A 25,262-nucleotide genomic window follows, 5' to 3' on the forward strand; every position below is an offset into this window, starting at 1 on the left:
CCAAAGGTGACATCTGAGGAGGACCTGAACAGAAGCATAGATTTGCCAGTCTTTTTCCAAAATCTTGTAATAAAGGAGAATATACTTTACATTTACTAGATGTTCACAGACAGCTCGAAATCTGATCATCTCTTTGTTGCCTTTTCCAAAGTTAAATTGGGCCACAATGTATTTAAAGTCACACACACTAGGTGTCTTTCGATTGTATAATCTTTGTCTGTGACAAGCTGGGACTGGCCTTACACAAGAAACCAAAAGCTCATTCAGCAAAGGCTTGTAGCTACCTCTACTGCTTTGATGCGCAGAGTTCCTATTGACAAGATTTGTGCTGCAGTGACTTACCTATTTTTACATTTGTTAACCGGGTTAGTCCGACTGGGCCTAGAGAGCCTAATACTTAACAGTACAAAAAGAGAGAAATGTACAGTACGAATATATACAAGGCAAAAGTACAGAATTTTGAGAATGCCATAACAGTATGTTTGATAAATTTGGTTAGCATTAAGTTATTTACATGGAATGTAACAATGCCTAGAATAAAAAAAAAAAAACAGTGTAACATTATGGCATAGTACAAAAAAGATGCATTTAATAGCACAGGTGCTAACTGCAGAGAGAGCAGTATATGTAGACATACCAAGCAGATATGTTGATTGAGAGAAGAAGAAAAATTCATTAGGTAATTTCCTAACAAGTACATATACATGCAAGTTGGGAATTAATTTTAGTTGCTTAGGATACTTGTTGACACCTCTGTGTCTCACTACAAGCTGGATGTACATTCTAGATCCTGTACATATTTTGGCTCCACCATTCTCGGGAATATCCTTCCTTAATGCCACCCACATTTTTGGTAGCTTAGGAATCTGTCCCAAAGGTTGAATTGAATGAAAAATGACATCTAATAGGAAAGTTATGTACTTGGCATGGCAGTAGATCCACGTTGTCGTCCATTACGGCATCACTCCCTCTATCCCCCTTCCAGGATTGTTACCCTGTGCTCCATTTTGATTGGATGGACTTCTCTAAGAACCTTGTCTTTCTACAGCCTGAGACTGCTTTCCCACGTTATTAGCATTCCTTATCTGTGTTAAGGTCTGTACTGTTGTGATAGTGGAATAGCTTTCTGGTTATGAGCAGGCAAACCCAGTCTGAGGTAATTTGGGGAGGTAGAGACAATTGTAAGTGAGGGAGGATTCGAGGCTTTGGAGCCACATCTTCCAAAAGGTACCAAAGTCAAATCTAATAACCTAAAAGTTAACTAGACAAAAACAAGGTAACACGGATCTGTCGTTGTGATAAGTACATACCTTTCGTATGCACTGATGGTTATATCATCCAAAACAGTAATTTGCTGACTTTTTAGGTGCATTCCTGTATTCCCATTTCTTTGATCAATGAGTGAATGTTATAAGTGTTTTTATGGCTGAGATCATCGAGGCGTGGAAGATGATTTTTCTTTCCCTGCTGTGGAGTGATCTCAGAGTTGGTATATTTAATTTAGCTGAGGGCATGAGTTGCAGCAGGCTTGCCCAATTGCAGAAACACTTGTTTTTGTTTTTCAGTGATGAGGATGTTCAATCTTTTGATTCATTGAAAGAATTGAAGCAATTGAACTTCAGAGGTCAGACTTGGAATTTAGTGAAGCTAAATTAATATACCTAGAAGATCATGTCCACTGTTAAAATTCAAGGTGTATGGGATACCAGTATAAAAAGTGGCCCAGGACTGCCATGCTTTTAGTCTGGACTGCCTGCTTGCATATTTTAGTGTCTGCTGCCATCATCTGGCCACACAGTGTAAAAGTAGGCCATTGGTCTGGAAGACTGAGCCATTTGACACTGATGAGAAAGGAAGTCATCTATTTATTGTTATGGAGAATGTCTCACATACGTGTATTTTCTGCTGCTGCTTCTTCTGTTACTCAAATGAATTTAAAAGTCAAAATGTTTACAGCATTTAAAGTCTTTGTAAGAACAAAAGAAATAAATAATAGTAAGTTGCCTTCTTGTGTTGAAAAAAGTGTTGGAGCCAGTCAAGACTACCACTAAGGCAGGTAAAGTGAGTGAGAGACCCAGTCAGTTGCACTAAGTAAAGTGAATGGTTCATCAGGTCATAAACGCCCCCTCTAAGGCCAAAAACACAGCATCTGTGGGACCTGATAACATCCCAGGTTGCATCTTACATGGGCTCCAAGAAGAATTAGCAACACCATTGGATACTTTTTCAGTCAGTCTAAGCACCGGGCTTCGTCCCACCTAAATGGAAAATGGCCGCCATTATCCCTTTGCACAAAGGTGGTGCTTCCATTGACATCAGAGCTATAGACCTATTAGCCTGACTAGCCTTATTTGCAAGGCCATGGAGCGAATCATCATGGACCTTATTAACAAAGTTATAGGTAATCTGCAAACACTTTACCCTACTCAGTTTGGATTTGTCAAAGGGAGATCATGCAAGTTAAACCTGGTGGACATCTTCGAGACAGTCATCATGGCCCTGGACAAGGGGAAATCTGTGCATACTACCTACCTAGACTTAGCCAAGGCTTATGACACTATCCCCAACTCAAGCATCATTGACAAACTCACCCAGTTAGGTGTCAACCCTTATATTGTTAGATGGGTTGCTAACTAGCTCACTGATAGAACCTATATAGTAAAAAAAAGGGGAATCCACCTCCAACAGCAGACTTGTAACCAGTGGTGTTCCACAGGGATCAATCCTGGGACCTCTGCTATTGAAATCTTATTTCTCCAAAGTACAAGCAAAAACTGAAGGTCTGTGGCTGACAAACTTTCCTGAATTGCAAACTGGGAGTGGTCATAAAATCATGAAACAATGTCAACAGTCCTACAAGAGGGTCTTACACAAACAAATAATTGGTGCTAAACTCATGGCCTTAAACTCAATGCAAAAAATGTATTATCATCCCTTTTGGTCAGAGTGATGTTCCTGCTAACTACCACATCAGTAGCAACACCATAAGTATACTCTCAGTGGAGAAAGACCTGGAAACACAGGTTGACAACAACCGTACCTTTAATCACCGTGTCTCCACAGTGGTAAGAAGAGCATTCTATATTGCTCATCTCATAAGTAAGGGCTTTGCCTCCAGAAAAAAAAGAAGTTATAACCTCCCTGTACTGTTCTGTCATTAGACCAATAATTGAGTACAAAGCCCCTTTTAGTACGTACCTTTTCAAGCACCAGCAGCAATTGGAGAGACAACAAAGGTTCCTCACAAGGAAAATTCAAGGTCTTCAGCATCTGTCCTATGTGTATCATCTGAAATAACTGGCACATGTTCATTGTGTTTCACTGTTGCAGTCTTTACTAATGGGTTATCCGGCTCCCGGTAGCCCTCGTTCAGCCAGAATACCAAAGGTAAATAAAAATGACCTCGGCTGCCATCAGTTGTAAAGGACGTCAGGGTGTCCGATACAAAAGGAGGCAGCTGACATCACTTCCTCGGTCTTCCTTGCCGCGGAGCCTGAAGCAGAAGCTTTTCATGTACGAGTGCCGGTCGGCAGTTTACCTTTGTTGGTTCCCGACTACAAGAGTTGAAGTCTATTACAGCTAAGTACCCCGTTGGGGATCTTCTTTTCTTGCCTTAACGAATCAGAAAAGGTTAATAATTGCCTTACCTGTGGAAAGCAGATTCCCCATAGAGATTTTCATTCCTATTGCATTATTTGTTTAGACCTTGACCACAATGTTCCCAATTGTGATCTCTGTGCCTCCTTTAATCCGCGTACTGTCCGTCGTCAGGTTAAGATTTTGGCTAGGCATTTTGGAGTTTGTCCTAAGTTTGTTGGTAAGCCGTCCACCGGTCTTCAGGCTTCGGTTGTTCCGAAGAAATGTAAGGATAAGGACCGCGACAGGCCTCAGAAATCTAAGTCTTCGGATGAGGTTGATCGTCAGTCAGGCGGGAGCCAGTGAGAAGCTTTCGCAATCCCTGCATTCTGCAGATGCACAACCGCAGGCCTTAATTGAGTTCGAGTCCCTTAGGCCTTCAGCCTCCATTCTGTCTTCCGACCTGTCGCCGGTCATCTCTTCTGCTGGAGCCGGAACCGCTAAGCTGACTCTGGGGTCCGAGGCCTCCGTTTTGCGTTCTGACAGCAAATCTCTTCTTTTGACTTCTGCTGCACCTTTGGCAGTTACCAGGCCTTCCGAGTCCTTCAGGCTTGCAGATAAATCTTCCATTCGTAAGCCTGTGAAAAGGCAGGCTCCAGTTCCTTCTGGTTCCCCTCAATCCCAAATGGTTAAAATGGCTAATGATCTGCTAACTCTTATTAGGGGGTTCTCAGCCTCATCCTTCTAAAAGGAGTTTGTAATGTTTCTCCTGAGGTTTTGTCCTGTTCAGGATCTGATTCTTCCAGCATTTCTTCTGATGAGGAATTTTCTCAGGAATTTTCTCCTTTTGAGGATTCAGATGCAGAGGAGTTCATCCCTTCGGCCTCTCCTCCAGAGGATTTTTCTTTTGGTGACACTTTAAATACCCTCAGGGAACATTTTAAATGGGAAAGTCAGGATTATCCCCAATCTAAGAAACGGATTAGGGAGTTTCTGGATTTACCTCAGCATAAGCCTCTTGCTATTCCCCCTGTGTTGGAAGTTGGTGGTGGTTTTCTCTGGAAAATTCCTTGTCTCCAAATTCGGTTCCCCCCGCTCCCAGGAAACCTGACAGGTACTTTAGAGTCCATGATTCTCATCTGTTTCTTTTCAGGAACCTGTTGGCGGATCCAGAGGTTATTTCTCAGGGCCCTAAAGGAGTTAAGGCCACTGTTACCAGGAATTCTGTCCCTTCTGACAGGGAATCTAGGAACCTAGATAGGTGGGGTAAGAAAGTTCATACCTCTGCCACTTTAGCTATTAGGGTTACCAGTTGCCTTTTTCATATGCTGAAGTACCAGCAGCACACCTTGGAGGCTATTAAGTCTAAGATAGCAAGTGTACCTCTTTTGGCAGAGAGTAAAGACATGCAGGATTTGTTGAATTCAGCCACTCTGGTCAATAAGCATTCTTTGCATTGTGGTTTTGACATCTTTGAGGCCTCCAGTAGAGCTACGGCTACTGGATCTGTTATTAGAAGGCATGCTTGGCTCAGAGAACAGCCTCTTCCAGAACCTGTCAAGGCTAAGCTTTTGGATGTACCCTTGCATAAAGACAATCTTTTTGGCAGCAAAGCTGAGTAGGTACTTAAGAAGATGGAGGATTAAGGCCAAGTCCATGCAAACTGTTAAGGATTTTCTGCAAGTTCAGCTCCCTTGCTTTAGCAAGAATTACCCTTCCAAGAGTTGGACCTTTCCTGATACCAGCAGACAGAACAGTTCCAGGACTAGAGGTTACAAATCTTCTAGGGGGCAAGGTGGCTACCCCCTCAAAGGTCTAGGCGGTGACAGGCTTCCACTTCTAAGGCGGGAAGCTCCAAGCCTGCATCTCAATCCAAACACTCTCAATGACTTTTTACAACTTCTGCCTGTTCTTGCTTGCGTGGAGAGTCCTTTAGGGGGAAGGTTGGCCCTTTTTTAGATGTCTGGGCCACTATCACAGATGACAAATGGGTGCTCAGAATGGTTTTCCCTAGGGCACAAGTTTTCTTTCCACACCTTTCCAGCTCCCAAGGGATTCCCAGACATTCCACCAAATCAAAGGGCAGAAGTAGAAAAACAAAATTTGTCTTTGTTTTATCTGGGAGCAATAGAATCAGTTCCTGCTCAGCAAGTAGGCTTTTATTCCAGGCTTTTCCTAGTTCCAAAAAAAGAAGGCACCTGGAGTCCTATCCTAGATCTTTCCATTCTGAACTCTTTTCTAGTAATTCCAAAGTTCAAAATGCTCACTCTGCATCAGTTGCTACCAATGCTAGAAAAGGATTCCTGGCTGGTAACCTTGGATCTCAAAGAGGCTTATCTGCACATCCCTATCAGAAGTTGCAGGCAGTATCTTCATTTCAGAGTGGGCAAGCAACATTATCAATTCTCTGCACTGCCCTTTGGCTTGTCTACTGCTCCCAGAGTCTTCACAAAGTGCCTGGCCCCAGTCATTGCTTTTTGCAGGCAGAAGAAAATTCAGATTTACCCATACTTGGGACGACTGTCTGATTCAAGCAAGTTGTCAGGAACAGCTACTAAAGGATCTTGAATTCGTAAAGACTCTTCTCTCTTCCCTGGGTTACACTCTCAACAAGGAAAAATCAAAAATGGTACCATTCAAGGAGATAACATTCCAGGGAGCGAGTCTGAATACAGCCGCCCAGATGATATATCTCACCCAGGAGAAGCCGACAACTATCTTCAGTTTACTTCAAGGACTTGGCAAGCCTGTCCCAGCTCCCTGCAAGGAAATACCCGCAAACTGTGGGATTCATGGCATCTTGTATTCTCATGATTCCATATGCAAGACTGCATATGAGGAAATTGCAGTGGTACCTCAAGAACATTTGGTGTCAACACACACAGGACCTGGATATGATGATTCCTCTGCTTCCATCTCTGCTGAAGGAGTTTCTGTGGTGGGCAACAGCCTGTCTACAAAACAGAGGCATGCCTTTTCGACCACCTCCTGCCACTCAAGTTCTGACTGCAGATGCATCGAACTATGCCTGGGGAACACACCTGGATGGCAGATGCATACAGGGACACTGGAGCATCCAGCAGATGCACCTGCACATAAATCTAAAAGAGTTGATTGCAGTTCAGCAGGCCTTACTAGCTTTCAAGCATCTTTCTCCAGGAACTCTTGCTTGTCAGAACAGATAACACCACAGTCATGTGGTACATCAACAAGCAGGGAGGGACTCACTCTTACCCCCTTTGCAGACAAAGCATAAATCTTTTGTCCGTGGCAGCTTCCCTGGACCTGCATCTCCTAGCTCAGTTTCTTCCAGGAAGGCTCAATGTTTTAGCAGACCAGTTGAGCAGGCGAACCCTGGATCCTCACGAGTGGCAGCTGAACAGAGCAGTCTTATACAGCATCATTCAACGTAGGGCATGCCTCAGGTGGATCTTTTCTCCTCCCTAGACAACCATCTTCTACCTCTCTTTTGCACCAGACAGCATCACAGCAGAGCCTGGAGAGTGGATGCTCTGTCCTTCCCTTGGACGTTGCTATTAGTTTACACCTTCCCTCCTCTTCCTCTTCTTCCCAGAGTATTACTGAAGATCAGGGATGAGCGACCAAGGACTAGTCTCATAGCTCCGGACTGGCCGAGACAGCATTGGTATCCACTGCTTCATAGTCTTTCCCAATTTCCTCCTTGGCATCTTCCTCTGAAGCCAGATCTTTTGGTTCAGGAAGGGGGACTCATCCTGCATCCTCATCTTCAGTCCCTCCATTTAGCAGCAGTCATTGTATGACTCCTTCCTTATCTTCTTCTCTTTCCCAGCAGGTGGTTGATGTGTTGAGGGAGGCCAGGAGGCCTAGCACTAGGAAATCCTACGCTGGCAAATGGGAAAGGTTTTCTCATTGGATGCAGGCTAGAGGGGAATCTTCTTCTCAGCCTACCCTCCCTCTGATCCTGGAATACCTGGCTGAATTGCTTCAGGGTGGTCTTTCGTTTTCCTCTATCAAGCTACATGCTTCAGCCATTTCTGCTCATTGTTCTTTTGAACAACCCATTTTCTCTCATCCTCTGATGAAAATGTTTCTCAGAGGTGCTTGCAACTTTAAACCTCCCAGAAAGGGTACCTACTCCAGCCTGGGATCTTAATTTTGTTCTAGAGAAACTCACTCTTCCTCCTTTTCAGCCAACTGCCACTGTGGATTTAAAGTTTCTCTCTTGGAAGACTGCTTTCCTCTTGGCTATAACTTCAGCAAGAAGGGTTTCGGAGCTGCAAGCTTTGATGGCTGTGGAGCCTTTTCTTATTTTCCATGCAGATAGGGTCTCTCTGAGGACCAATCCCTCCTTTATGCCTAAGGTGGTTTCTAGCCTGACTCTTAATCAGTCCATACACCTTCCTACCTAATCTTCGAAATAGAGGTGAAAGGATCCTACATTCTCTTGATGTGCACAGACAGCTCAGGTTTTACCTGACAGGACTGAAGATCTTCAGAAATCAGCAGAGTTATTGGTCAGTTTTTCCCCTGGAGCTCAGGGTAAGGCTATTTCTAAGCAAACCATTTCCAAGTGGATCGCACATTGTATTACTTTTAGTTATTCCTTTCATGGCAAGGTTCCTCCTCAAGGGGTTAGGACCCACTCAACTAGGGCAGCTTCCACTTCTGCAGCCTTTTTAAGGGGTGTCCCTACTAAAGATATTTTGGAGGCTGCCACATGGTCTTCTGTTCACACTTTCCTTCTGTTCACACTTTCACAAAATATAATTTGCCTCTGTTTTCCAAAGCCAGGGCAGGGTTTGCCACTGTTGTGTTGCAGGGCATTATCTCCAACTCTTGATTCTGTTGGTTCCTCCTCCCTTTTCTCTGGGCTTTGGTAATCAACCCATTAGTAAGGACTGCAACAGTGAAACACGATGAACATACTACAGTTGTGTACACTTACCATAAATGTAGATGTTCGAGTGTATTTACTGTTGCAGTCCTGGTTCCCCCCCTCCTTTTTTTTGGTCCTCTTCTCTTTTCCTGAGGTACAGGCTAAATTGGATGTTATTTTCCAAATTGCTTTTGGTTTAAGCCTTATTTCTAGGGGCTTCTGACTGTTATGGCAAGAAAGTGACATCGGCTGCCTCCTTTTGTATCAGATGCCCTGATGTCCTTTACAACCGACGGCAGCTGAGGTCATTTTTACTTACCAGCTACCGGGAGCTGGATAACCCATTAGTAAGGACTGCAACAGTGAATACACTCTAATATCTACATTTATGGTAAGTGTACACAACTGTACTTTTATTCTGTTTCATGCAGACTACTCAGAGGTGATCTTTGCTTTGCGTTGCATGTAAGGCAATCTTTGACCCTGCTTTATTGGAAGTGCTGCATATCAGCAAGTCAAATGGTGGATGTGTTACTTGCTTAATAGAACCTGCTGGAGGGACAGATTAGTCTCCCAGAGGTTACCACACCTTTGGAACAGACTCTCACTTCATGTCAAACAGAGCACCTCATTGGCCCTCTTCAAAACCTATCTGGACGATCGGAAAGGTAACCGTAAATTCACCCTGGGGGTTCCACCTGTGTCCCTCTTGGACTGGGGCATTAGGTACTGATCGTGAAATTAAGGGTAGAACTTGGCTAGGCTTGCAAGTGGCCTAGGGCCATTAGCCTAGTAAATTCCTATGATCTTGCACTTTTTTCCCTGAGGGTGCATGTTAAGAATCCAGAGGGAGCTAACTGATGAATCTGCCAGCACTGTGGAAAGTTTGCTAGACTTGGAACCTAAAGTTAAGTTACAGGTCCCATATATCAACCTTTGGGTACACGACTAAGCAAACTATACACATAGCCCAGTACATGCTGGGTGGTTTAGCTAGGCTAACAGGCACTGGATTGCTGAGCACCTTGCCTGGCTTAATGAGATAATGTCAACAGATGTAGAATTATTTTTAATTCTAGTGCAAGCCTGTGCTTCAAGAAATCCAGTCTGCTTGGCTCAGAGTGTTATTCAGCAGTTACTGCCAAGTCATACAGGATATCCAGTATTTTTGACAAAGCCGAGAAAGATGATTAACCCAATATTAATCGTAGTGGCAGAGGAAAATGACCATCGGGAGACCTATTCTGAATTAAACCAGCTTGAATCAGTTTGCGTATGTATAGTGAAGCACAGGAAGTTTACATCACCAGTGTGTCCTACTGTGATGATGTAGAGGATGTTTTGCCACACCTCCCTTACATATTATAGTTCAGCAGACTGTTAAGTTCTTTGTCTCATGAAAATTTGGTGTTTCCTGGGCCACAAAAATCTGTGGGCAGTCACCCATATCTTCATAAACTTGCTCACATCTAATGGCTGTGGCATGTCACACCTAGCAATCTACATATGTCTTTATCTTCCTAAGCATTGTTTGAAAAGTGAATGTGTAGAGCATGAATCAAACAAATATAATATTTTATGAAAAGTAAATGCAGTTACAAAGGTGAAAACACTCTTCAGCAATTAACTGTCAGTTCAGTCTTTACTTCTGTAATATAGTATAACACAAAAAATCCTGAATTATTATTTTTATCTAAATTTTCACTTGTAGTTTTTCATATCCTGTAAGCTGTAAAGCACAGGCATACAGTGTCAGCAGGGCATATTTTCAGCCAGGTAGGGGTTTTCATATTATGTCATATTAACAATATAAATAATACAGCTTGTAAACCTTGCAGTGCAACTGTCAGTAACTTTTTTTGTCATCATCCTGTAAGGTTTTACATTGTATCATGCAATAGTTTGAACACTTGATCTTTGAAAATTGTAATGTACATATTCACATATTGTCTTCATGATTGCTAACAAAGAACTGAAATATTTCCAGTGTAGTGCATTATGTAAACATGGACAGTGACAACATATTTTCTGATTCTATGACATTTCGCACTATACCCTTCAGGAACTTGTATCTCAGAAGAAAATGCTTTTTTTTTTGTAGCAGTTGCCTTAGCCAGAAGGATTCCTGAACTGCAGGTCTTGACATGTATATGACTGTACATGTTTCTCCAAACAGAGTTAATATGAGAGTATGTTCTTCCTTTATGCGTTTCCACTGAACCAGTCTGATCTGCTGACTTTCTCCTTCCTAAACAGGAAAATAGAAGCAAAAGGATCTAGAGTTTTGTGGATGCGCACAAGATGTCTGGTAATGGTATGAAAGGTCTAAACCAATAAGGCATTCCTATTACAATTTGTATTTTATGAAAGGAGAAATACAAGGTTGTCAGCTCATTAAAATTACCATTACCCTTTCCACGTTTATTATTTTTTTGTGTGACAGGTACAGTAAGAATTTGGAGAGGTTGGTGCTCATGCCAGCATTTCAGCAACTGTCACATCATGTCTGTCCAAAAATGTGCCTGATAAAAGTATTTGCTAGGGTCATCTTTAGATATCTCTTCACACATTGTGTAAGCATTGCACATCAGGTGCCCAGTCTAGATATAGAGTAAAATTTGCTTTGGCTGTCTTGCAGCCCATACTTTGCTAAGATCATGCAAGGGCTGCCGTAATAAAACAAGCTGTGCCTAAGTGGCTGGTACACTACATTAACATTTGTTCTGAAATGTATAGCACAGTCTTAACAGGAAAATGTCAAGCCCCATTTAGTAAAAGGCACTTTAACTACTACTGCTTATTTGAAGGTAGTTTGTGCCCAGGACATTCTAGAAGCAGCCAGCTTGTCCTCTGTTCAGAATCTATCAAAATACAGCAGACTGGTTATGATCACTTGTGACAGAGCTAGATTTGCTTTCCATTGTCCTGAAAGTCATCCTTAACCATCATGCAAGCAGTGAGCGAGCCACCCCACCCTGACTGGAAAAACTCTGGAAATGTTCCTTATAAGGTATTACTGCAACAGTGACCCATAGTGAACATGCAGTTGTGTTGGTAGCTAACTATAATTGTAGATGTTAGCATGGTAAGTGTTGTAGTCCTGTTTCCCTCCCTCTTTCCATGCAGCAGGACCATGAGGGAGCCAGGGTGGGTGCACATATTCCCTCTCTCTCCTTCCCTACTGTACCTTGCATCTGTCCTCTCTTTGTTCAGGATGTTGTTCATGTTTCACTGTTGCAGTCATCACATTTGGGTTATCTGCTTGCAGTAGCCCTCAGTCGGCCTGATTATCAAAGTCTTGGGTCCTTTATCAGTTGCTTTCTCATCTTCCATGATGTCAGGTAGTCAGGGGTATAAAGCATGCAGCCGACACCATTACATCAGTTTTTCTTGCCATGCGGTGTCCGAAGCAGAAGCAGTTCGCAAGTGCCGGTCGGCTGACTCCTGAAATTTTTGTTTTCGAGTTTCAGAACTTAAGTCTTCAACTAAAGCTAAGAACCCTATTGGGGAAACTTTTTCTTGCTCTAAATCGATGTCAGTAAAAGTCATTAATTGTATTTCTTGTGGAAAGCAAATACCTCATAAAGATTTTCATTCGTACTGTATTCCTTGCCTAGGCCCTGACCACACCATACCTCACTGTTGGTTTTGTGCCTTATTTAAACAGCGAACTATTCGTTGTCTGTATATTTACACTTCTAAATATTTTGGTACTCGGTTCAGTTATCCAGATATGTCTTCAGTCCCAACTACCAACATTCCGAAAAAACGCAAGGATAAAGACAGAGACAGGCCGCCTAGTTCCAAAGCTGCCGACAACGCTTCTCCTAAGCTAGTCGCCAATTTGCTGGTACTCAGTGAGGTGCTTTCGCAGCCCCTGATTCTTGCTACTTCAGATTTGCAGGCCTCTACTGAGACCCTTTTGGAGGCTGGTATGCCGCATGATGCTTTAACTGTGGAACCTGCGGATGTCTCTACCTTGGATGGGTCCGGAGCTGCTGTGCAGGCACCGGCTTCTGAGGGTGTATTCAGGCCTACTGACTTGCATATTAAACTGATGCCATCTTCTTCTTCAAGGCCTAAGCCTACTGACTTGCATATTAAACTGATGCCATCTTCTTCTTCAAGGCCTAAAACTCGAACCATGCCTAGAAAACCGATGCCCAGACCGCATGGTTAGGCCTCTATGCCTAAAAAACAAATGATAAGAATGGCTGAAGACCTTATTACTTTAATCAGGGGAAGCCAACCTTCCCCCTCTAAGAGACCTAGGACTGAATTTGCTTATGATACTTCTGATCAGGATTCTGAAATTTCTGTTTCCTCTGATGACCAGGATTTACCCTTATCTACGTATGAGGATTCTGATGCAGAAGACTCCATTTCCTGCCACCAAAACAAGGGGCTACCATTCACTCTACCCCCTGCTGCCCAAACCCTAACAATAAACACATCAGACTATGCATGGTGGGGGGGCTCACCTGGCAGGGACGTGCATTCAGGGCAAATGGAACCCAAGTCAAATGCACCTGCATATCATTCAAAAAGAAATGTTAGCTGTACAGAATACTCTGACAGCCTTCAAGGACCACATTCTTCCAGGACAATTAATGGTAAAGACGGACAATACCACTGTTACGTGGTACATAAACAAGCAGGGGGGGGTACCCATTTTTACCCCCTCTGCATACTAGCCATGGCTCTGTGGAACACAGCCTTGAGCTACCAAGTGCATCTACAGGCTCAATTCCTGCCAGGAAAACTAAATACACTGGCAGACGAACTAAGCAGAAATCTCATGGACCCACACAAGTGGAAACTGGAACCAAAGACTTTCAACATGTTGATAGATGGGGGAGTCCAGATATAGACCTGTTTGCCTCCCCCCAGAACTACCAGTTGGACAAATTCTGCACAAGGACTCCCCACAAACAAGCTTGGAAAGTGGATGCTCTGTCCTTCAGCTGGAAAAATCTATCAGTTTATGCATTTCCTCCTCTGCTTTTCCTCTCCAGAGTACTACTAAAGATCAAACAGGACGAACCAAGGACTATACTGATTGCACCAGACTGGCCACGCCAACACTGGTACCCCCTCTTGCGCAGTGTGTCACTTCTGGCTCCATGGCACCTGCCTCAGATCCCTACCCTGCTGTCCCAGCAGGAGGGCCAGATTCTGCATCCTCAGCTTCAAACCCTGAAGCTGGTAGCCTGGCTAATTACCTGATCTCTCCATCACCATCCCTCAGTAAACAAGTGTTGGATGTCATTTTGGAGGCAAGGAGGCCTAGTACTAGAAAATCTTATGCCGATAAATGGAAAAGATTCTGTTCTTGGAACCAAACTCAAGGGATGGGCACAGCAGCACCCAGTTTACCTCAAAGTCTTCAATACTTAACTGAGATGCTTCACAAGGGCCTTTCTTTTTCCTCCATCAAAATTCATGCCTCAGCCATTTCAGCTCATTACAACACAGAACCATCCCTCTTCTCTCATCCACTGCTCAAGCAGTTTCTCAGAGGGGCCAAAAACTTAAGACCACCCAGGAGAGCCCCAACTCCAGCTTGGGACCTTAACTTTGTGTTGGAGAAACTCACTCTACCTCCTTTTGAGCCAGCTGCAAGTGCAGAGTTAAAATTATTTTCTTGGAAAACAGCCTTCCTTTTAGTAATCACTTCAGCAGGAAGGTTATCTAAATTACAGGCCCTTATGGCAGTGGAGCCTTTCATCATCTTTCATGTGGACAGGGTGTCCCTCAGGACCAATCCCTCCTTCATGTCCAAAGTAGTATTCAGTGTGTCCCTTAATCAGTCCATTCATTTGCCAACCTTCTTTCCTAATCCACAGAACAAAGGGGAACAGATACTGTACTCCTTAGATGTGCACAAACAACTTAGATTTTACTTGGACAGGACTAAACCTCAAAGGAAATCTGAACAACTGCTAGTGGCATTTGGTGCAGGGTAGAGGGAAAGGCCATTTCAAAGCAAACCATTTCTAAATGGATAGGCCATTGCATTCATTTCTGCTATAAGCACCATGCAAAACCTATTACACAGGGGATAAGACCACACTCTACCAGGGCTGCATCTACCTCCACAGTCTTTCTCAGAGGTGTCCCTACCAGGGACATCCTAGAAGCTGCTACCTGGAGTTCTGTACATACTTTCACCAAGCATTACCATTTGCCAGTTTTCTCTAAATCCAGAGCTGGCTTTGCCACTGCAGTCTTGCAGGGCCTTATAGCTGGCCCTAATGCTATTTAAATTCCTCCTCCCATCCTTCGCTTTGGGAATCTACCCAAATGTGATGACTGAAACAGTTAAACACAAAGAACATAGTACAGTTGTGTACACTTACTATAAATGTAGATGTTTGAGTGTATTCACTGTTGCAGTCCTAGTTACCCTCCCTCCAGCCGCCTAACTTATTTTGGCTATAACTCTGTTCTCCTTTACTGTGCTTAAAAGCTTTTTGGTGTATTTGCTTTTTTTTTTTTGTTGGAGGTATAACCTTGCATATATATGTTTAATTGCTTCCCATTAGGGGGACACCTGACATCTGGGGCAAGAAAAACTGATATAATGGTGTCGGCTGCATGCTTTTTACCCCTAACTACCTGACGTCATGGAAGATGAGACAGTAACCGATGCAGGACCCAAGACTGATCAGGCCGACTGAGGGCTACTGCAAGCAGATAACCCAAATGTGATGACTGCAACAATGAATACACTCGAACATCTACATTTATGGTAAGTGTGCACAGCTGTACTATTCTTAAGGGTGGGGTTGTATTCTGTATGTCACAGGTGTACTCCTTGTGCAGACCAGACCAGACCAGCAGACCCTGACATAAGCATGTCTGTGTCCTGCTTGGACAAGAAAGAACCAAAACTGACACAGTCAGATGCCATTTGTATACCAGGTATGTGAAGACATCTGAGGTAAGGCAGTGTCAGCCCAACCATGAAGGTGCTCAGCTCTTAAATGTAAGCTCAACATCAGACACAGCCAATAGCAGAGATCCTTGCAAGTTACGACAACAGTGACCATACAGTACCATCTACAGTTATGGTAAGTTACCTGCACAGTGACATCTGCAGTTATGGTAAGTTGCCTGCACAACTGTGCTTGCATATAGTCAATTTTTGATCATGTATACACCATATTGGTTCTCATATGTTTTATTACATAACCCACAGTATATTTCCTTCTGATTTTTTTGAAGTACAACTAGTTTGGTAGTAGGAGTTGTGCTGTAATGTTTTAATTCTCTCAAGTCAATTTTTCTGTTGGGTGGGACGCAGTTAGGTTGGTTTAGGCATTTTGTCTCCTTTATTCTTGACATGAGCATGTGTTAGTACTTTCTATCTGATGCTTCCTGTCATCAAAAAGTAATGATGGTCCTTTTGATGCACAGTTTTTTATAAACTGTAATGTCTGTGTCATGAAACTGCATCTCCTTATCTCTGTAGACATCCAACTGCTGAAATATCATGCCAGAGGAGTCAAGCATCTCCCTTTTGTTAATACCCAATCACATTATGAAATCCTGATGTAGAGATTGTATTGTTTGAACATTTGCTGTCATGTTGAATGTATTCATACAATTGTATTTTTTCTGTTTTTAAGGAGTTTGTCATTACAACCTTGAAGGGCCTTGGGTATGTTACTTTGATGTGTGGCGATGGAACAAATGATGTTGGGGCATTGAAGCATGCCGATGTAGGTAAGTACAGAAGACACTCCATTTCAGATTTGATAGTAGGTATATTTGCAGACCCTACTTATTTAATTATTGGCTTCTGCAGTGCAACACTGTACTCTGAAATTCTCCGGTGTTGCTCATCCCATCAGAATGTTCTTCAAAACCGTGTTGTACCAACTTGTAGTATAAGGGAACTGCCTTCAGGTACAGGCCTTCCCTAGCTTAACTTGTCAAGAACCATCCAGTCTAACAGGTAGCAACACAGCCATGATTAAGTGAAGAACTGTGTGGGAAGTAGATGGTTAATACGTAATGTCAAGAAATGTGCAGTTTATATTCACTTTTGATTCATTTTCCCTTCATGAAAAGATTTGTGAAAGTCACTGAGCTTTAACTGAGGCAGCTTTAATCAAATTTTCAAAGTTTTTTAAAGTGGCAGAGAAAAACCTACTCAAGGCAGAAATCCTTGGGGAAACTTAACTGTCTCCATTAGCAAGAATATGATAGAGCTGTTGCATATAGCTGTGTGTTTTACTAAATTTGATCATACCTACAGAGTTTGCTGGCTTTCTTAAATCACCAGGTTTAACAAAGTGGTTCCAGCTACCAAATGCTGTGCATGTCCATAATATTTGCTATTATGCAGGGGACAGTTGCATCTTTCATAACTTGTCTGCCCACTTATGTGTTTCTGTGTCTTAGCAAATCTAGTTCTAAGTAGGACTTTTCATTCATTGTTCTGCTTGATTTTTCATTTGCTAACTAGGTTAATAAATTTGTTTTATTAACAGGAGTAGCTTTACTAGCTAATGCTCCAGAGAGAATTCCAGAAAAGAAAAAGAAGCCCAAAGAACCGCAGAATGATGGTAGACCTGCCATGCTGTCTCTAGGAAGTGGTACTGTAAAGCCAACATCAAGAGCTGCCCGGCACAGAATAATGACACAGAGAGAAGAACAGCTATCTGGACAGCGAGTTAGTTTTGTTTTTCCTCTTCATTTATTTATTTATTGATTGATTGACATTTGGTGACCTGGAAAGTCTGACTGGGTCAGAAACCCATTTTTAGCGGAGGCCCGGGCAGAAAAGCTCCGAAACAGTAACATACAATAACAGTAAATATATAATACAAAAGTTCTTATACTAGTAATGTTAAGACAAATACAGTAAGTATGTCATCAAATTAGTAAACAGCAAATTGCAGACTTCATGTCATAGATTTGGAAACTGTAAATTGGAAAACATCAAGACCTCATTTCATAGAGTTATGTAGCAACATTTGGTGAACAAAGAATGAACAAATAATGTAATAAAAGGCTGTGAAGATGAGAGTGATGCTAAGACTTTAAAAGGTTTAGTAGGTAATAGTTGAGATAAAGAGAAAGAGTAATAGAAAGGAGAGGTATGTTACTAGGAGATTTTGAGTTTGGTTATGTTAAGTAGTTCTAAGAGAGAGGGGAGATTTCTTGTTAGTTTGTAGACTATAAGCTGACGTTATGAGGGGTGAGCAATGAAAAGCTTATAGTGATGATAGAGGGGGTGAGGATGAGAGGGGAAAGGCCAGAGGACATAGGAGTGTGGAAAATAAATATCATCTCGAGCAATAGCAGGTCCAGGAATTGTCGAGAGAGTTTTTTAGGCTAAGTTTAAACATCTTCATTATAAATACTTTATATAGTTTGGTAATCTTGAGTGTTTTGATCAAGTGGTTTATGAAATGATTGCCAGGCCTAGTCCTCCCCGATGATCTTGCTGGTAAGCAAAGGCCTGCATATTCATAATAACACTGTCATTGTGGGGCATATTTGAGCTACTAATACACACCACTCCACTCCACACAGACTGTATATGTGGCCATGGAAGTGTTCCTTTGGATTCTAGCCCTCTTTCGTCATGCAGTTATTTTCCCTTTAGTTTGCCGCTATACTTTACAGCCGTGCATCATCTGTACCACTCCACTTCACTAGATTTTCTGTATTTTGAAGATTTATCTACACTAGTACTGCAAAGAATTATCTCCCCCATCCTTTGCACCATAGTGTATATTTGCGATTATGCGCATTGGTTTTGTGAAGACTTTGCTGCACCATTGTATAGGTTTATTGGATATTACTAGGCTAACAGCTCAAGCGCCTTTCCAAGCCTAGCCAATATAGCTCGATTTTACCAAGTGTATGGCCCTTGGGGGGGCAGAAGGATGGCATGAGCCTATTCCATGAGTATTTTACAGATTTTTCCAATAACTATCTATAGGGGACATGATGCCAACTCTGGTGTGAATTTGATTCCCCATCCATCAGTCCAGCTTGGTCTTGAAGATGGCCAGGGAAAGACTCTGCTTTACATGAACAGGAAGCCTATTCCAAAGAAGGAGCAATCTCTGGGACATGTATCTGTCTCTTCAGCATGTTCTGTTTGATTCAGTGACTAAGTTTAGATCCCTAGAATGAGTGACCCTCTCTGTAGCGTCTCCACCAAGGCTGAATTTTTGCGAGTGTCTTGTAGGTCAAGCATAGGTCACCTCTTAATAGTGGACGGGACACAGAGTAATGGGAATGGTCTTTCAGTCTAGCCACATAAGACATGTTGTTTACACCCTGTATTTTCTTAGTGAGGAACCTCTGAGGTTGCTGCAGATATTGTAAGTGGCATGTCAAGTACATTCCAATTGGCACATTGTACTCTGTTATTGGTCTAATGAGGGTTGTGTACAATGGGGCTGTAATCTCCCTGGTCATGGATGCTGTACCTTTACTTAGAAGTTTTGCCACATAGAATGACTTCCTCACCACTGTGGACACGTATGGTCAAAGTTCAGGCTACTCTGTACCTGTGCACCTAGATCCCTTACCTCTGAGTCTACTCCTAGGGGTGTGATGTTCATCGTGTTTCACTGTTGCAGCCATTACACTTGGGTTATCCTGCTGACAGGCTACCCGCAGTCGGCCTGAATTCCAAAGTCTAGGTACGGTGTCGGTTGCTGTCGACTCCTCCCTGACGTCAGTGCGCCAGGGGTATAAAAGATGCAGCCGATGCCATTTTCTTCAGTCTTTCTTGCCACATGGTGCCCGAAGAAAAAGCAGTTCGCAAGTGCCGGTCGGCCGAATCCTGAGATTTTCGTGTTCGAATTTCAGATCCGAAGTCTTCATTTAAAGCTAAGTACCCCATTGGGGAAACTTTTTTCTTGCTCCAGACCGATGTCAGAAAAAGTTAATAATTGTATTTCTTGTTGGAAGCAAATACCTCATAAGGACTTCCATTCTTATTGTATTCCTTGCCTAGGCCCTGATCACGACGTTGCTAATTGTAGGTTTTGTGCTAGATTTAACCAACACACTATTAAGCGTCTGTACGATTTTGCATTTCACTATTTTGGCCGAAGATTTAATTACACGATGTCAGATGGCCATCTGACTACCGCAATTCACAAGAAACGCAAGGAAAAAGAAAAGGACAGGCATCCGAAGTCCAAAACTGATGACGAGGCTTCTTCTAAGCCAGTTGCCGGTTCTCAGTGAGGTGCTTTCGCAGCCCCTGACGCCCGCTACCTCAGAGCCACAGGCTGCTACCGACTCCCACGTGGAGCCGACTAGGCCACAGGAAACTCAAGGTATTGGACCCTCGGAAAATATTCCCTCAGATGGGTCTGGAGCCGCTGAGCAGGCATCGGCTTCTGAGGGTGTTTTCAGGCCTACACAGTTATATGTAAAAATGACTTCAGCTTCAAAGGCAAAGACTAAAGCACCACTAAAGACAAAGAAACAAGTACAGCAATCCCATGGACAGGCCTCCATGCCTAAAAAACAGATGCTCAAGATGACCGAAGACCTAATTACTTTGATCAGGGGTTCCCATCCCCCTCCTGATAAGAGGCCTAGGCAAGAGACAGAATATGAATCTTCGGATCAGGTTTCCATTTCCTCCGACTCCTCTTCGGAACAGGAATACTCTCTTCCTCCCTATGAGGATTCGGATGCTGAAGGAATCTATCCCTTCAGCCTCTCCTCCAGAGGGATTATTCTTTTGGGGAAACCCTGCATACCATGAGGGAGCACTTCCACTGGGAGAGCCAAGATTACTCAGAATTAAAGAAAAGGCTTAGAGATTTTCTTTTACTACCTCAGCACAGGCCCCTTGCTATTCCCCCTGTGTTAGACATTGTAGATGATATATTTTCAGAGTCCGGCCTTTCTCCTGACTCTTTACCTCCTGCCCCTGTTAACCCGATAGATACTACAGGGTTCCAGATTCACATAAATTTCTTTATAAAAACCCTGCTGCTGACCCAGAAACTATTTCTCGGGGTCCCAAAGGGGTCAAGGCTTCTACTGCAAAAAACCCTATCCCCTCTGACAGGAATTCAAGGGCACTAGACAGATGGGGGGAAAAAGGTTTACACTTCTGCTACTTTGGCTGTGAGGGCTTTAAATTGTCAATTTCATATGCTTAAATATCAGTAATACTTAATGTCACTGTTAAAACAGAAAATGTTGTCAAATTCTGATTGTGCAGAAAATAAGGAAATGCAGGATTTATTGCATGCAACTGAACAAGTGGGAAAGCGTACATTGCAGTGTGGTTATGATTCTCTGAAGGCCTCTTGCAGGACCGCAGTTACGGGTTCTGTCAGTAGGAGGCATGCTTGGTTAAAGGAACAGAATCTGCCTGATCATGTTAAAGCAAAATTATTAGATGCTCCATTATAGCATGATACCTTATTTGGTGTTAAAGCAGAGGAGGTGTTGAAGAAAATGGAGGACAAAGTGAAATCTATGCAAACAGTAAAGGATTTCTTACAGGTACAGTCACCAAGATTTAGTAGGAACTGGCCTATAAAGAATTGGTCCTTTCTAATGTCAGACAGGCCACAAAGAGGCAGATACAGACACCCCAGAGGGGAGATCCCAGCCCCAGGGCTCATACAGGCCTAAACAGTGGGGCGCTTCTACTTCTAAAAGTGGAGAAGACAAATCACAGCCATACAGGCTACAGTCCCATTGACTTGCCTCTGCCAGCACCAAGCACTTATCTTTTGGCAGCCCCCTTAGGGGGAAAACTAGCACTTTTTTCTCAAAATTGGCACATGATCACCCAGGACAAATGGGTCTTGAATATAGTGACCCAGGGCTACAGGTTCCGCTTTCACACCCTGCCAAGGGCAAAAGGTATGCCATACCTGCCACGCAATCAATGGGCAGAGGCACAAAAACAAGATGTTCAGTACATACTTTTCTCTAGCATTACCACCTTCCTCTCTACTCTACTAGGGGTTGGTTTTGCCACTGCTATTCTCTACAGGCATTTTGACACTGCTTGCTTCTCTCTTTTCTTTGCCATCCTCCCCTCTGCTTTGGGAATCTACCCAAGTGTGATGTGGTATGTACTGACTGCAGCAATGTGAGAAGAACATAAGTACAGTTTTTGACTGCCATCTTAATGTAGATGTTCTCTGTGCTTGGGGGTGTTTGTGCCTTTTCTGTGTCTCCTGTGTGTGGTTTTGTGTGTTTGTGTTAGTATTATATTATTATTATTAGTTAGTGTTTGTTAGTGTTAGATTTTTTTCTTGTTAGGGGGTTTGAGTGTTTGCTTGAGTGTTTTTTGAGGATTGGGCCTTCTTCTTTCAAAGTTTATACCCTGACATGGCCTATGACGCGTGATCACCGCCATGACCCGCTGCGTCAACTCCATAAATGACCCAGCCGACCGAGGAGCAGTTCTGTATTCGGGACTGCAGCAATGCAATGGACTACCATCTACATTTGCTTGGTAGGGACACACAAAATAATACTTTTTGTCCTCATGGACATGAGGGCCATTCAGCAAGTACCACAGCAAGAGCAGGGACAAGGATTTTACTCAAGACTTTTCTTGGTACCCAGAAAGGACAAAGCCTGGAGACCAATACTGAACCTGTCTATTCTAAACACATTTCTGGACGTTCCAAAATTCAAAATGTTGACTCTGTAGCAGCTTCAGCCCATGCTGGGCATGAAGGCTTGGCTTGTAACTTTGGGACCTAAAAGAGGCATACCTGCATAATCCCAATCAGACAATCTTGCAGAAAATACCTCAGATTCATAGCTGGGTCAATGCACTACCAATTCTCTGCACTGCCCTTTGGCTTATCTACTGCACCCAGGATCTTCACAAAATGCCTGGCACCAGTAATTGCATTTTGCAGACAAAGAGGAATTAAAATATATCCTTACTTGGACGACTGCCTTATACAAGCAGAGAACAAGGACATTCTACTAAAGCATCTGGCGTTTATAAAAAGGTTATTAATTTGCCTAGGGTGCACAGTAAATGAAAAGAAATCAAAACTAGTACCCTCTCAAGAGATAATATTCCTGGGTGCAAGCTTAAATACAACTGCCCAGATGGCTTATCTCACGCCAGACAAAGGCAACTGACTTCTTACTTCAAAATGTTGGCAACAAAGACCCAGTCATCTGCAAGAAAAATTCTGCAGGCTTTGGGCTTCATGGCATCCTGCATTCTGCTAATTCCATATACCAGACTGCATATGAGGAAACATCAGTGGTACCTAAAAAGTATTTGGACTCAATATTGTCACAGCCTGGAAACATTAAATCTGAAGTAGGATATTCATTTGTCTGCAACCTGTGGGTTATGGATCCGACATCGGATCCGAACCGGCATGGTTTTCCAGCTATGGATCCAAGCTCTCAGCTCCTCCCCTCACCCATAATGCCCTGCTCTACCCTCATGACCTCAGATCTCGTTTGCCGCGCTGGTGACTGGATTGGTATCTATAGCTCTCAGCTAAGTGCTAGATTTTATATCTGTTAATTCAGACTTTTTGAAGTTTTTTGTGCATATTTGTGTGGAAGTTTAGGTATCCCTCTTTGATAGTTTTGTTTAGAGTTAAATTAAGTATTTTTTTTTCCCTCCCCTCGCTGTTGGCGTAGTGTGTGTGTGTTGGGCCTGTGTGTCTGTATTTGTTTAGTTACTTTTAATTAGTAGCTGTATAGATTTAGATGGCTGATCAGCCCAAATCTATATTCTCTAAATGCACCGAGTGTGGCAATAAGCTTTCACCGGCTGATGGCCACACTCGGTGTGTTAGGTGCCTGGGGGTTGAACACCTCACATCTGGATGCTCCATTTGTGCAGGGTTCAACCCCAGGGCACTTAAGGAGCGGAGGTCCAAGCTTGTCTTGGCGGGCCTTTACCGCCGGACTCGGCTCCGACCTCCGCCTCCTCGGGTAACCGTGGCTTCGTTCTCCTCCGTGGCACCCCTCCTCCTCCTGGGACTCAACCTCCCGTTTCTGGAGAGGAGAGGGATGCTAGAAAAAGGACCGGAGGGAGAAGCACCACTGGCGGGCCGAGACCTCTGTTTCGGCCCGCCAGCCAAGCTGGCTTCTCCCGGCTCCGTTGTCGGCTCGGTCTCCTCCTCTCGGCTCCGGTCCCCAGTGTGCTTTTCACCGGGTCCTGAGGAGGAGGAGACCCGATCTCCGAGGCTATCGAGGAGGCATTCCAGGCCTACCTCGGTAGCCTCGTCGAGATCTACTTATAGCCTTTCGATGCTGATCTGGACCGGATGATGAGAAGATTCATCCAGGCCCAGATGCAGATGGGAGTGTTTGCCTCCCCCTCTGGGGAGCTCAACACCCTTTTCAAACCTATTGCTCCTTCTCCGACCCGCTACCGGGTTCGAGCAGCTGGAGCCGAGCAGCTTCGGGTGGGTCGGCGCCGATAGTACTTGGTACCGGATCCGACCCTGCCCTCGAGTGCATCGGATCCGACCTCTCGAGCCTGGATCCGAGCCTCGGATCCGGGGATCAGTGCTCCTTCGGCGCCGTCTGTGTCGGAGCGCACTGTCCCCGGATCCGGCGCCGGCTCCGATCCACTCTTCGGATCCGAGGGAGCCGATTGTCGGATCCTTTGATCGAGGTCGGCCCTTCGGCATTTGATGTAGTGGAGAGGGCCCTGTTGAGGGTCTCCGGACCCCGGCACTTGTTCAGGCTCCGTCCCGCGCTCCCTCTGCACTGGGCCAGGCTTCCACCATCCGGCCCCTGGGACAGCCCGCTTCTGTGCCCCAAGTTGTTCCAATGGAACAAGTTGCTGCTTGCGAGGACTCCTCTGACAGCCCCCCAGAGGGTGTCCCTCGCAAGCATACGTGCAAAAGGAGGCACATTGACTCCCCCGAGTCTCTCACAGAAGACACGGATTTGGAGGAAGGGGAAGGCTCCCCACGGTCACCCCCCGAGGATGTCTCATTTGGAGACATCATGGAAATGCTCCGCATAAGGGGGGGGTGGTCTGCCCCCAAGTCTTCCTCGGACGAGTCCGTGTTCTTGGAGGCATTTGAAGCGGGCCCGTCTACCTCTTGGGTGTCCCCTCCTGCCGACCCCCTGGTGGACCTCATTACCACCAGGGCGTGGAAGGAACCGGACACCGTGGAGCCAATTCCTAAGAGGCCCGATAGGATCCTTAGCCCACCGTCCGACCGTGCCCATTGGAGTAAGGGGCCTCCGGTAGATGCCATGTTGACGGCGGCCACCAAGAGGGAACTGGCTCAGGAGAGTCCTCAGTCCATCCCGAGCAAGGAGTCTCGGATGATGGACCGCTTGGGGAAGCGGATGTTTAGTTCAGCGACCTTCTCGGTAAGGTCGCTGAACTATTTGGCACATGTCATTAGGATGCAGCGAGATCTGATTAAAGATTATGCTGCATCTCCCCCAGAGTCCATTTCGGAGGAGGACAGGGTTCTGCACTCCACCCGTATGGCCACTCTAAGGTCAGTTACTAATACCTCTATGCGGCTACTCTCCCACGCTACGGAAGGCGCCGCTAGAGCTGCGGGGGTAGGCCTAGTCACTAGACGTCAGGCCTGGCTCCGTCACTGCGATTTTTCTGAGCCCTTCAAAGCGTCATTTGCGAACGCCCCCTTTGATGGTTCTGCTCTCTTTGGCAAAACCGTTCGCGAGACGTTGACCCAGAGCGAGAAGGACGGGAAGATGCTGTCTGCCGTCGGAATCCGCTTCTCTGCACCCCAGAGGCCCTACTCTAGGAACCAAAAGGGTCAGAAGAAGATGTGGTTCCGAAGTCGCAGCAGTCCCAGCCTGCTCCGGACAACCAGTCCTTCCGTGGCAGAGG

The 25,262-nt window shown here is 44.4% G+C and overlaps 1 protein-coding gene across 1 annotated transcript in view; it reads left to right on the top strand.

The window, feature by feature from the left end:
• ATP13A1 (ATPase 13A1) overlaps positions 1-25,262 on the top strand; it is a 1,617,817-nt gene that overhangs the window by 1,017,100 nt on the left and 575,455 nt on the right. Inside the window, exons 19-20 of the mRNA XM_044084778.1 lie at positions 16,066-16,162; positions 16,933-17,114. Coding sequence (XP_043940713.1) covers positions 16,066-16,162; positions 16,933-17,114 — 279 coding nt within the window. The remainder of the gene's footprint in view (positions 1-16,065; positions 16,163-16,932; positions 17,115-25,262) is intronic.

The sequence above is a fragment of the Protopterus annectens genome, chromosome 9.part0 (genome assembly GCF_019279795.1).
Source record: "Protopterus annectens isolate FY-2018-M chromosome 9.part0, PAN1.0, whole genome shotgun sequence".
NCBI classification, from domain to species: domain Eukaryota; kingdom Metazoa; phylum Chordata; order Ceratodontiformes; family Protopteridae; genus Protopterus; species Protopterus annectens.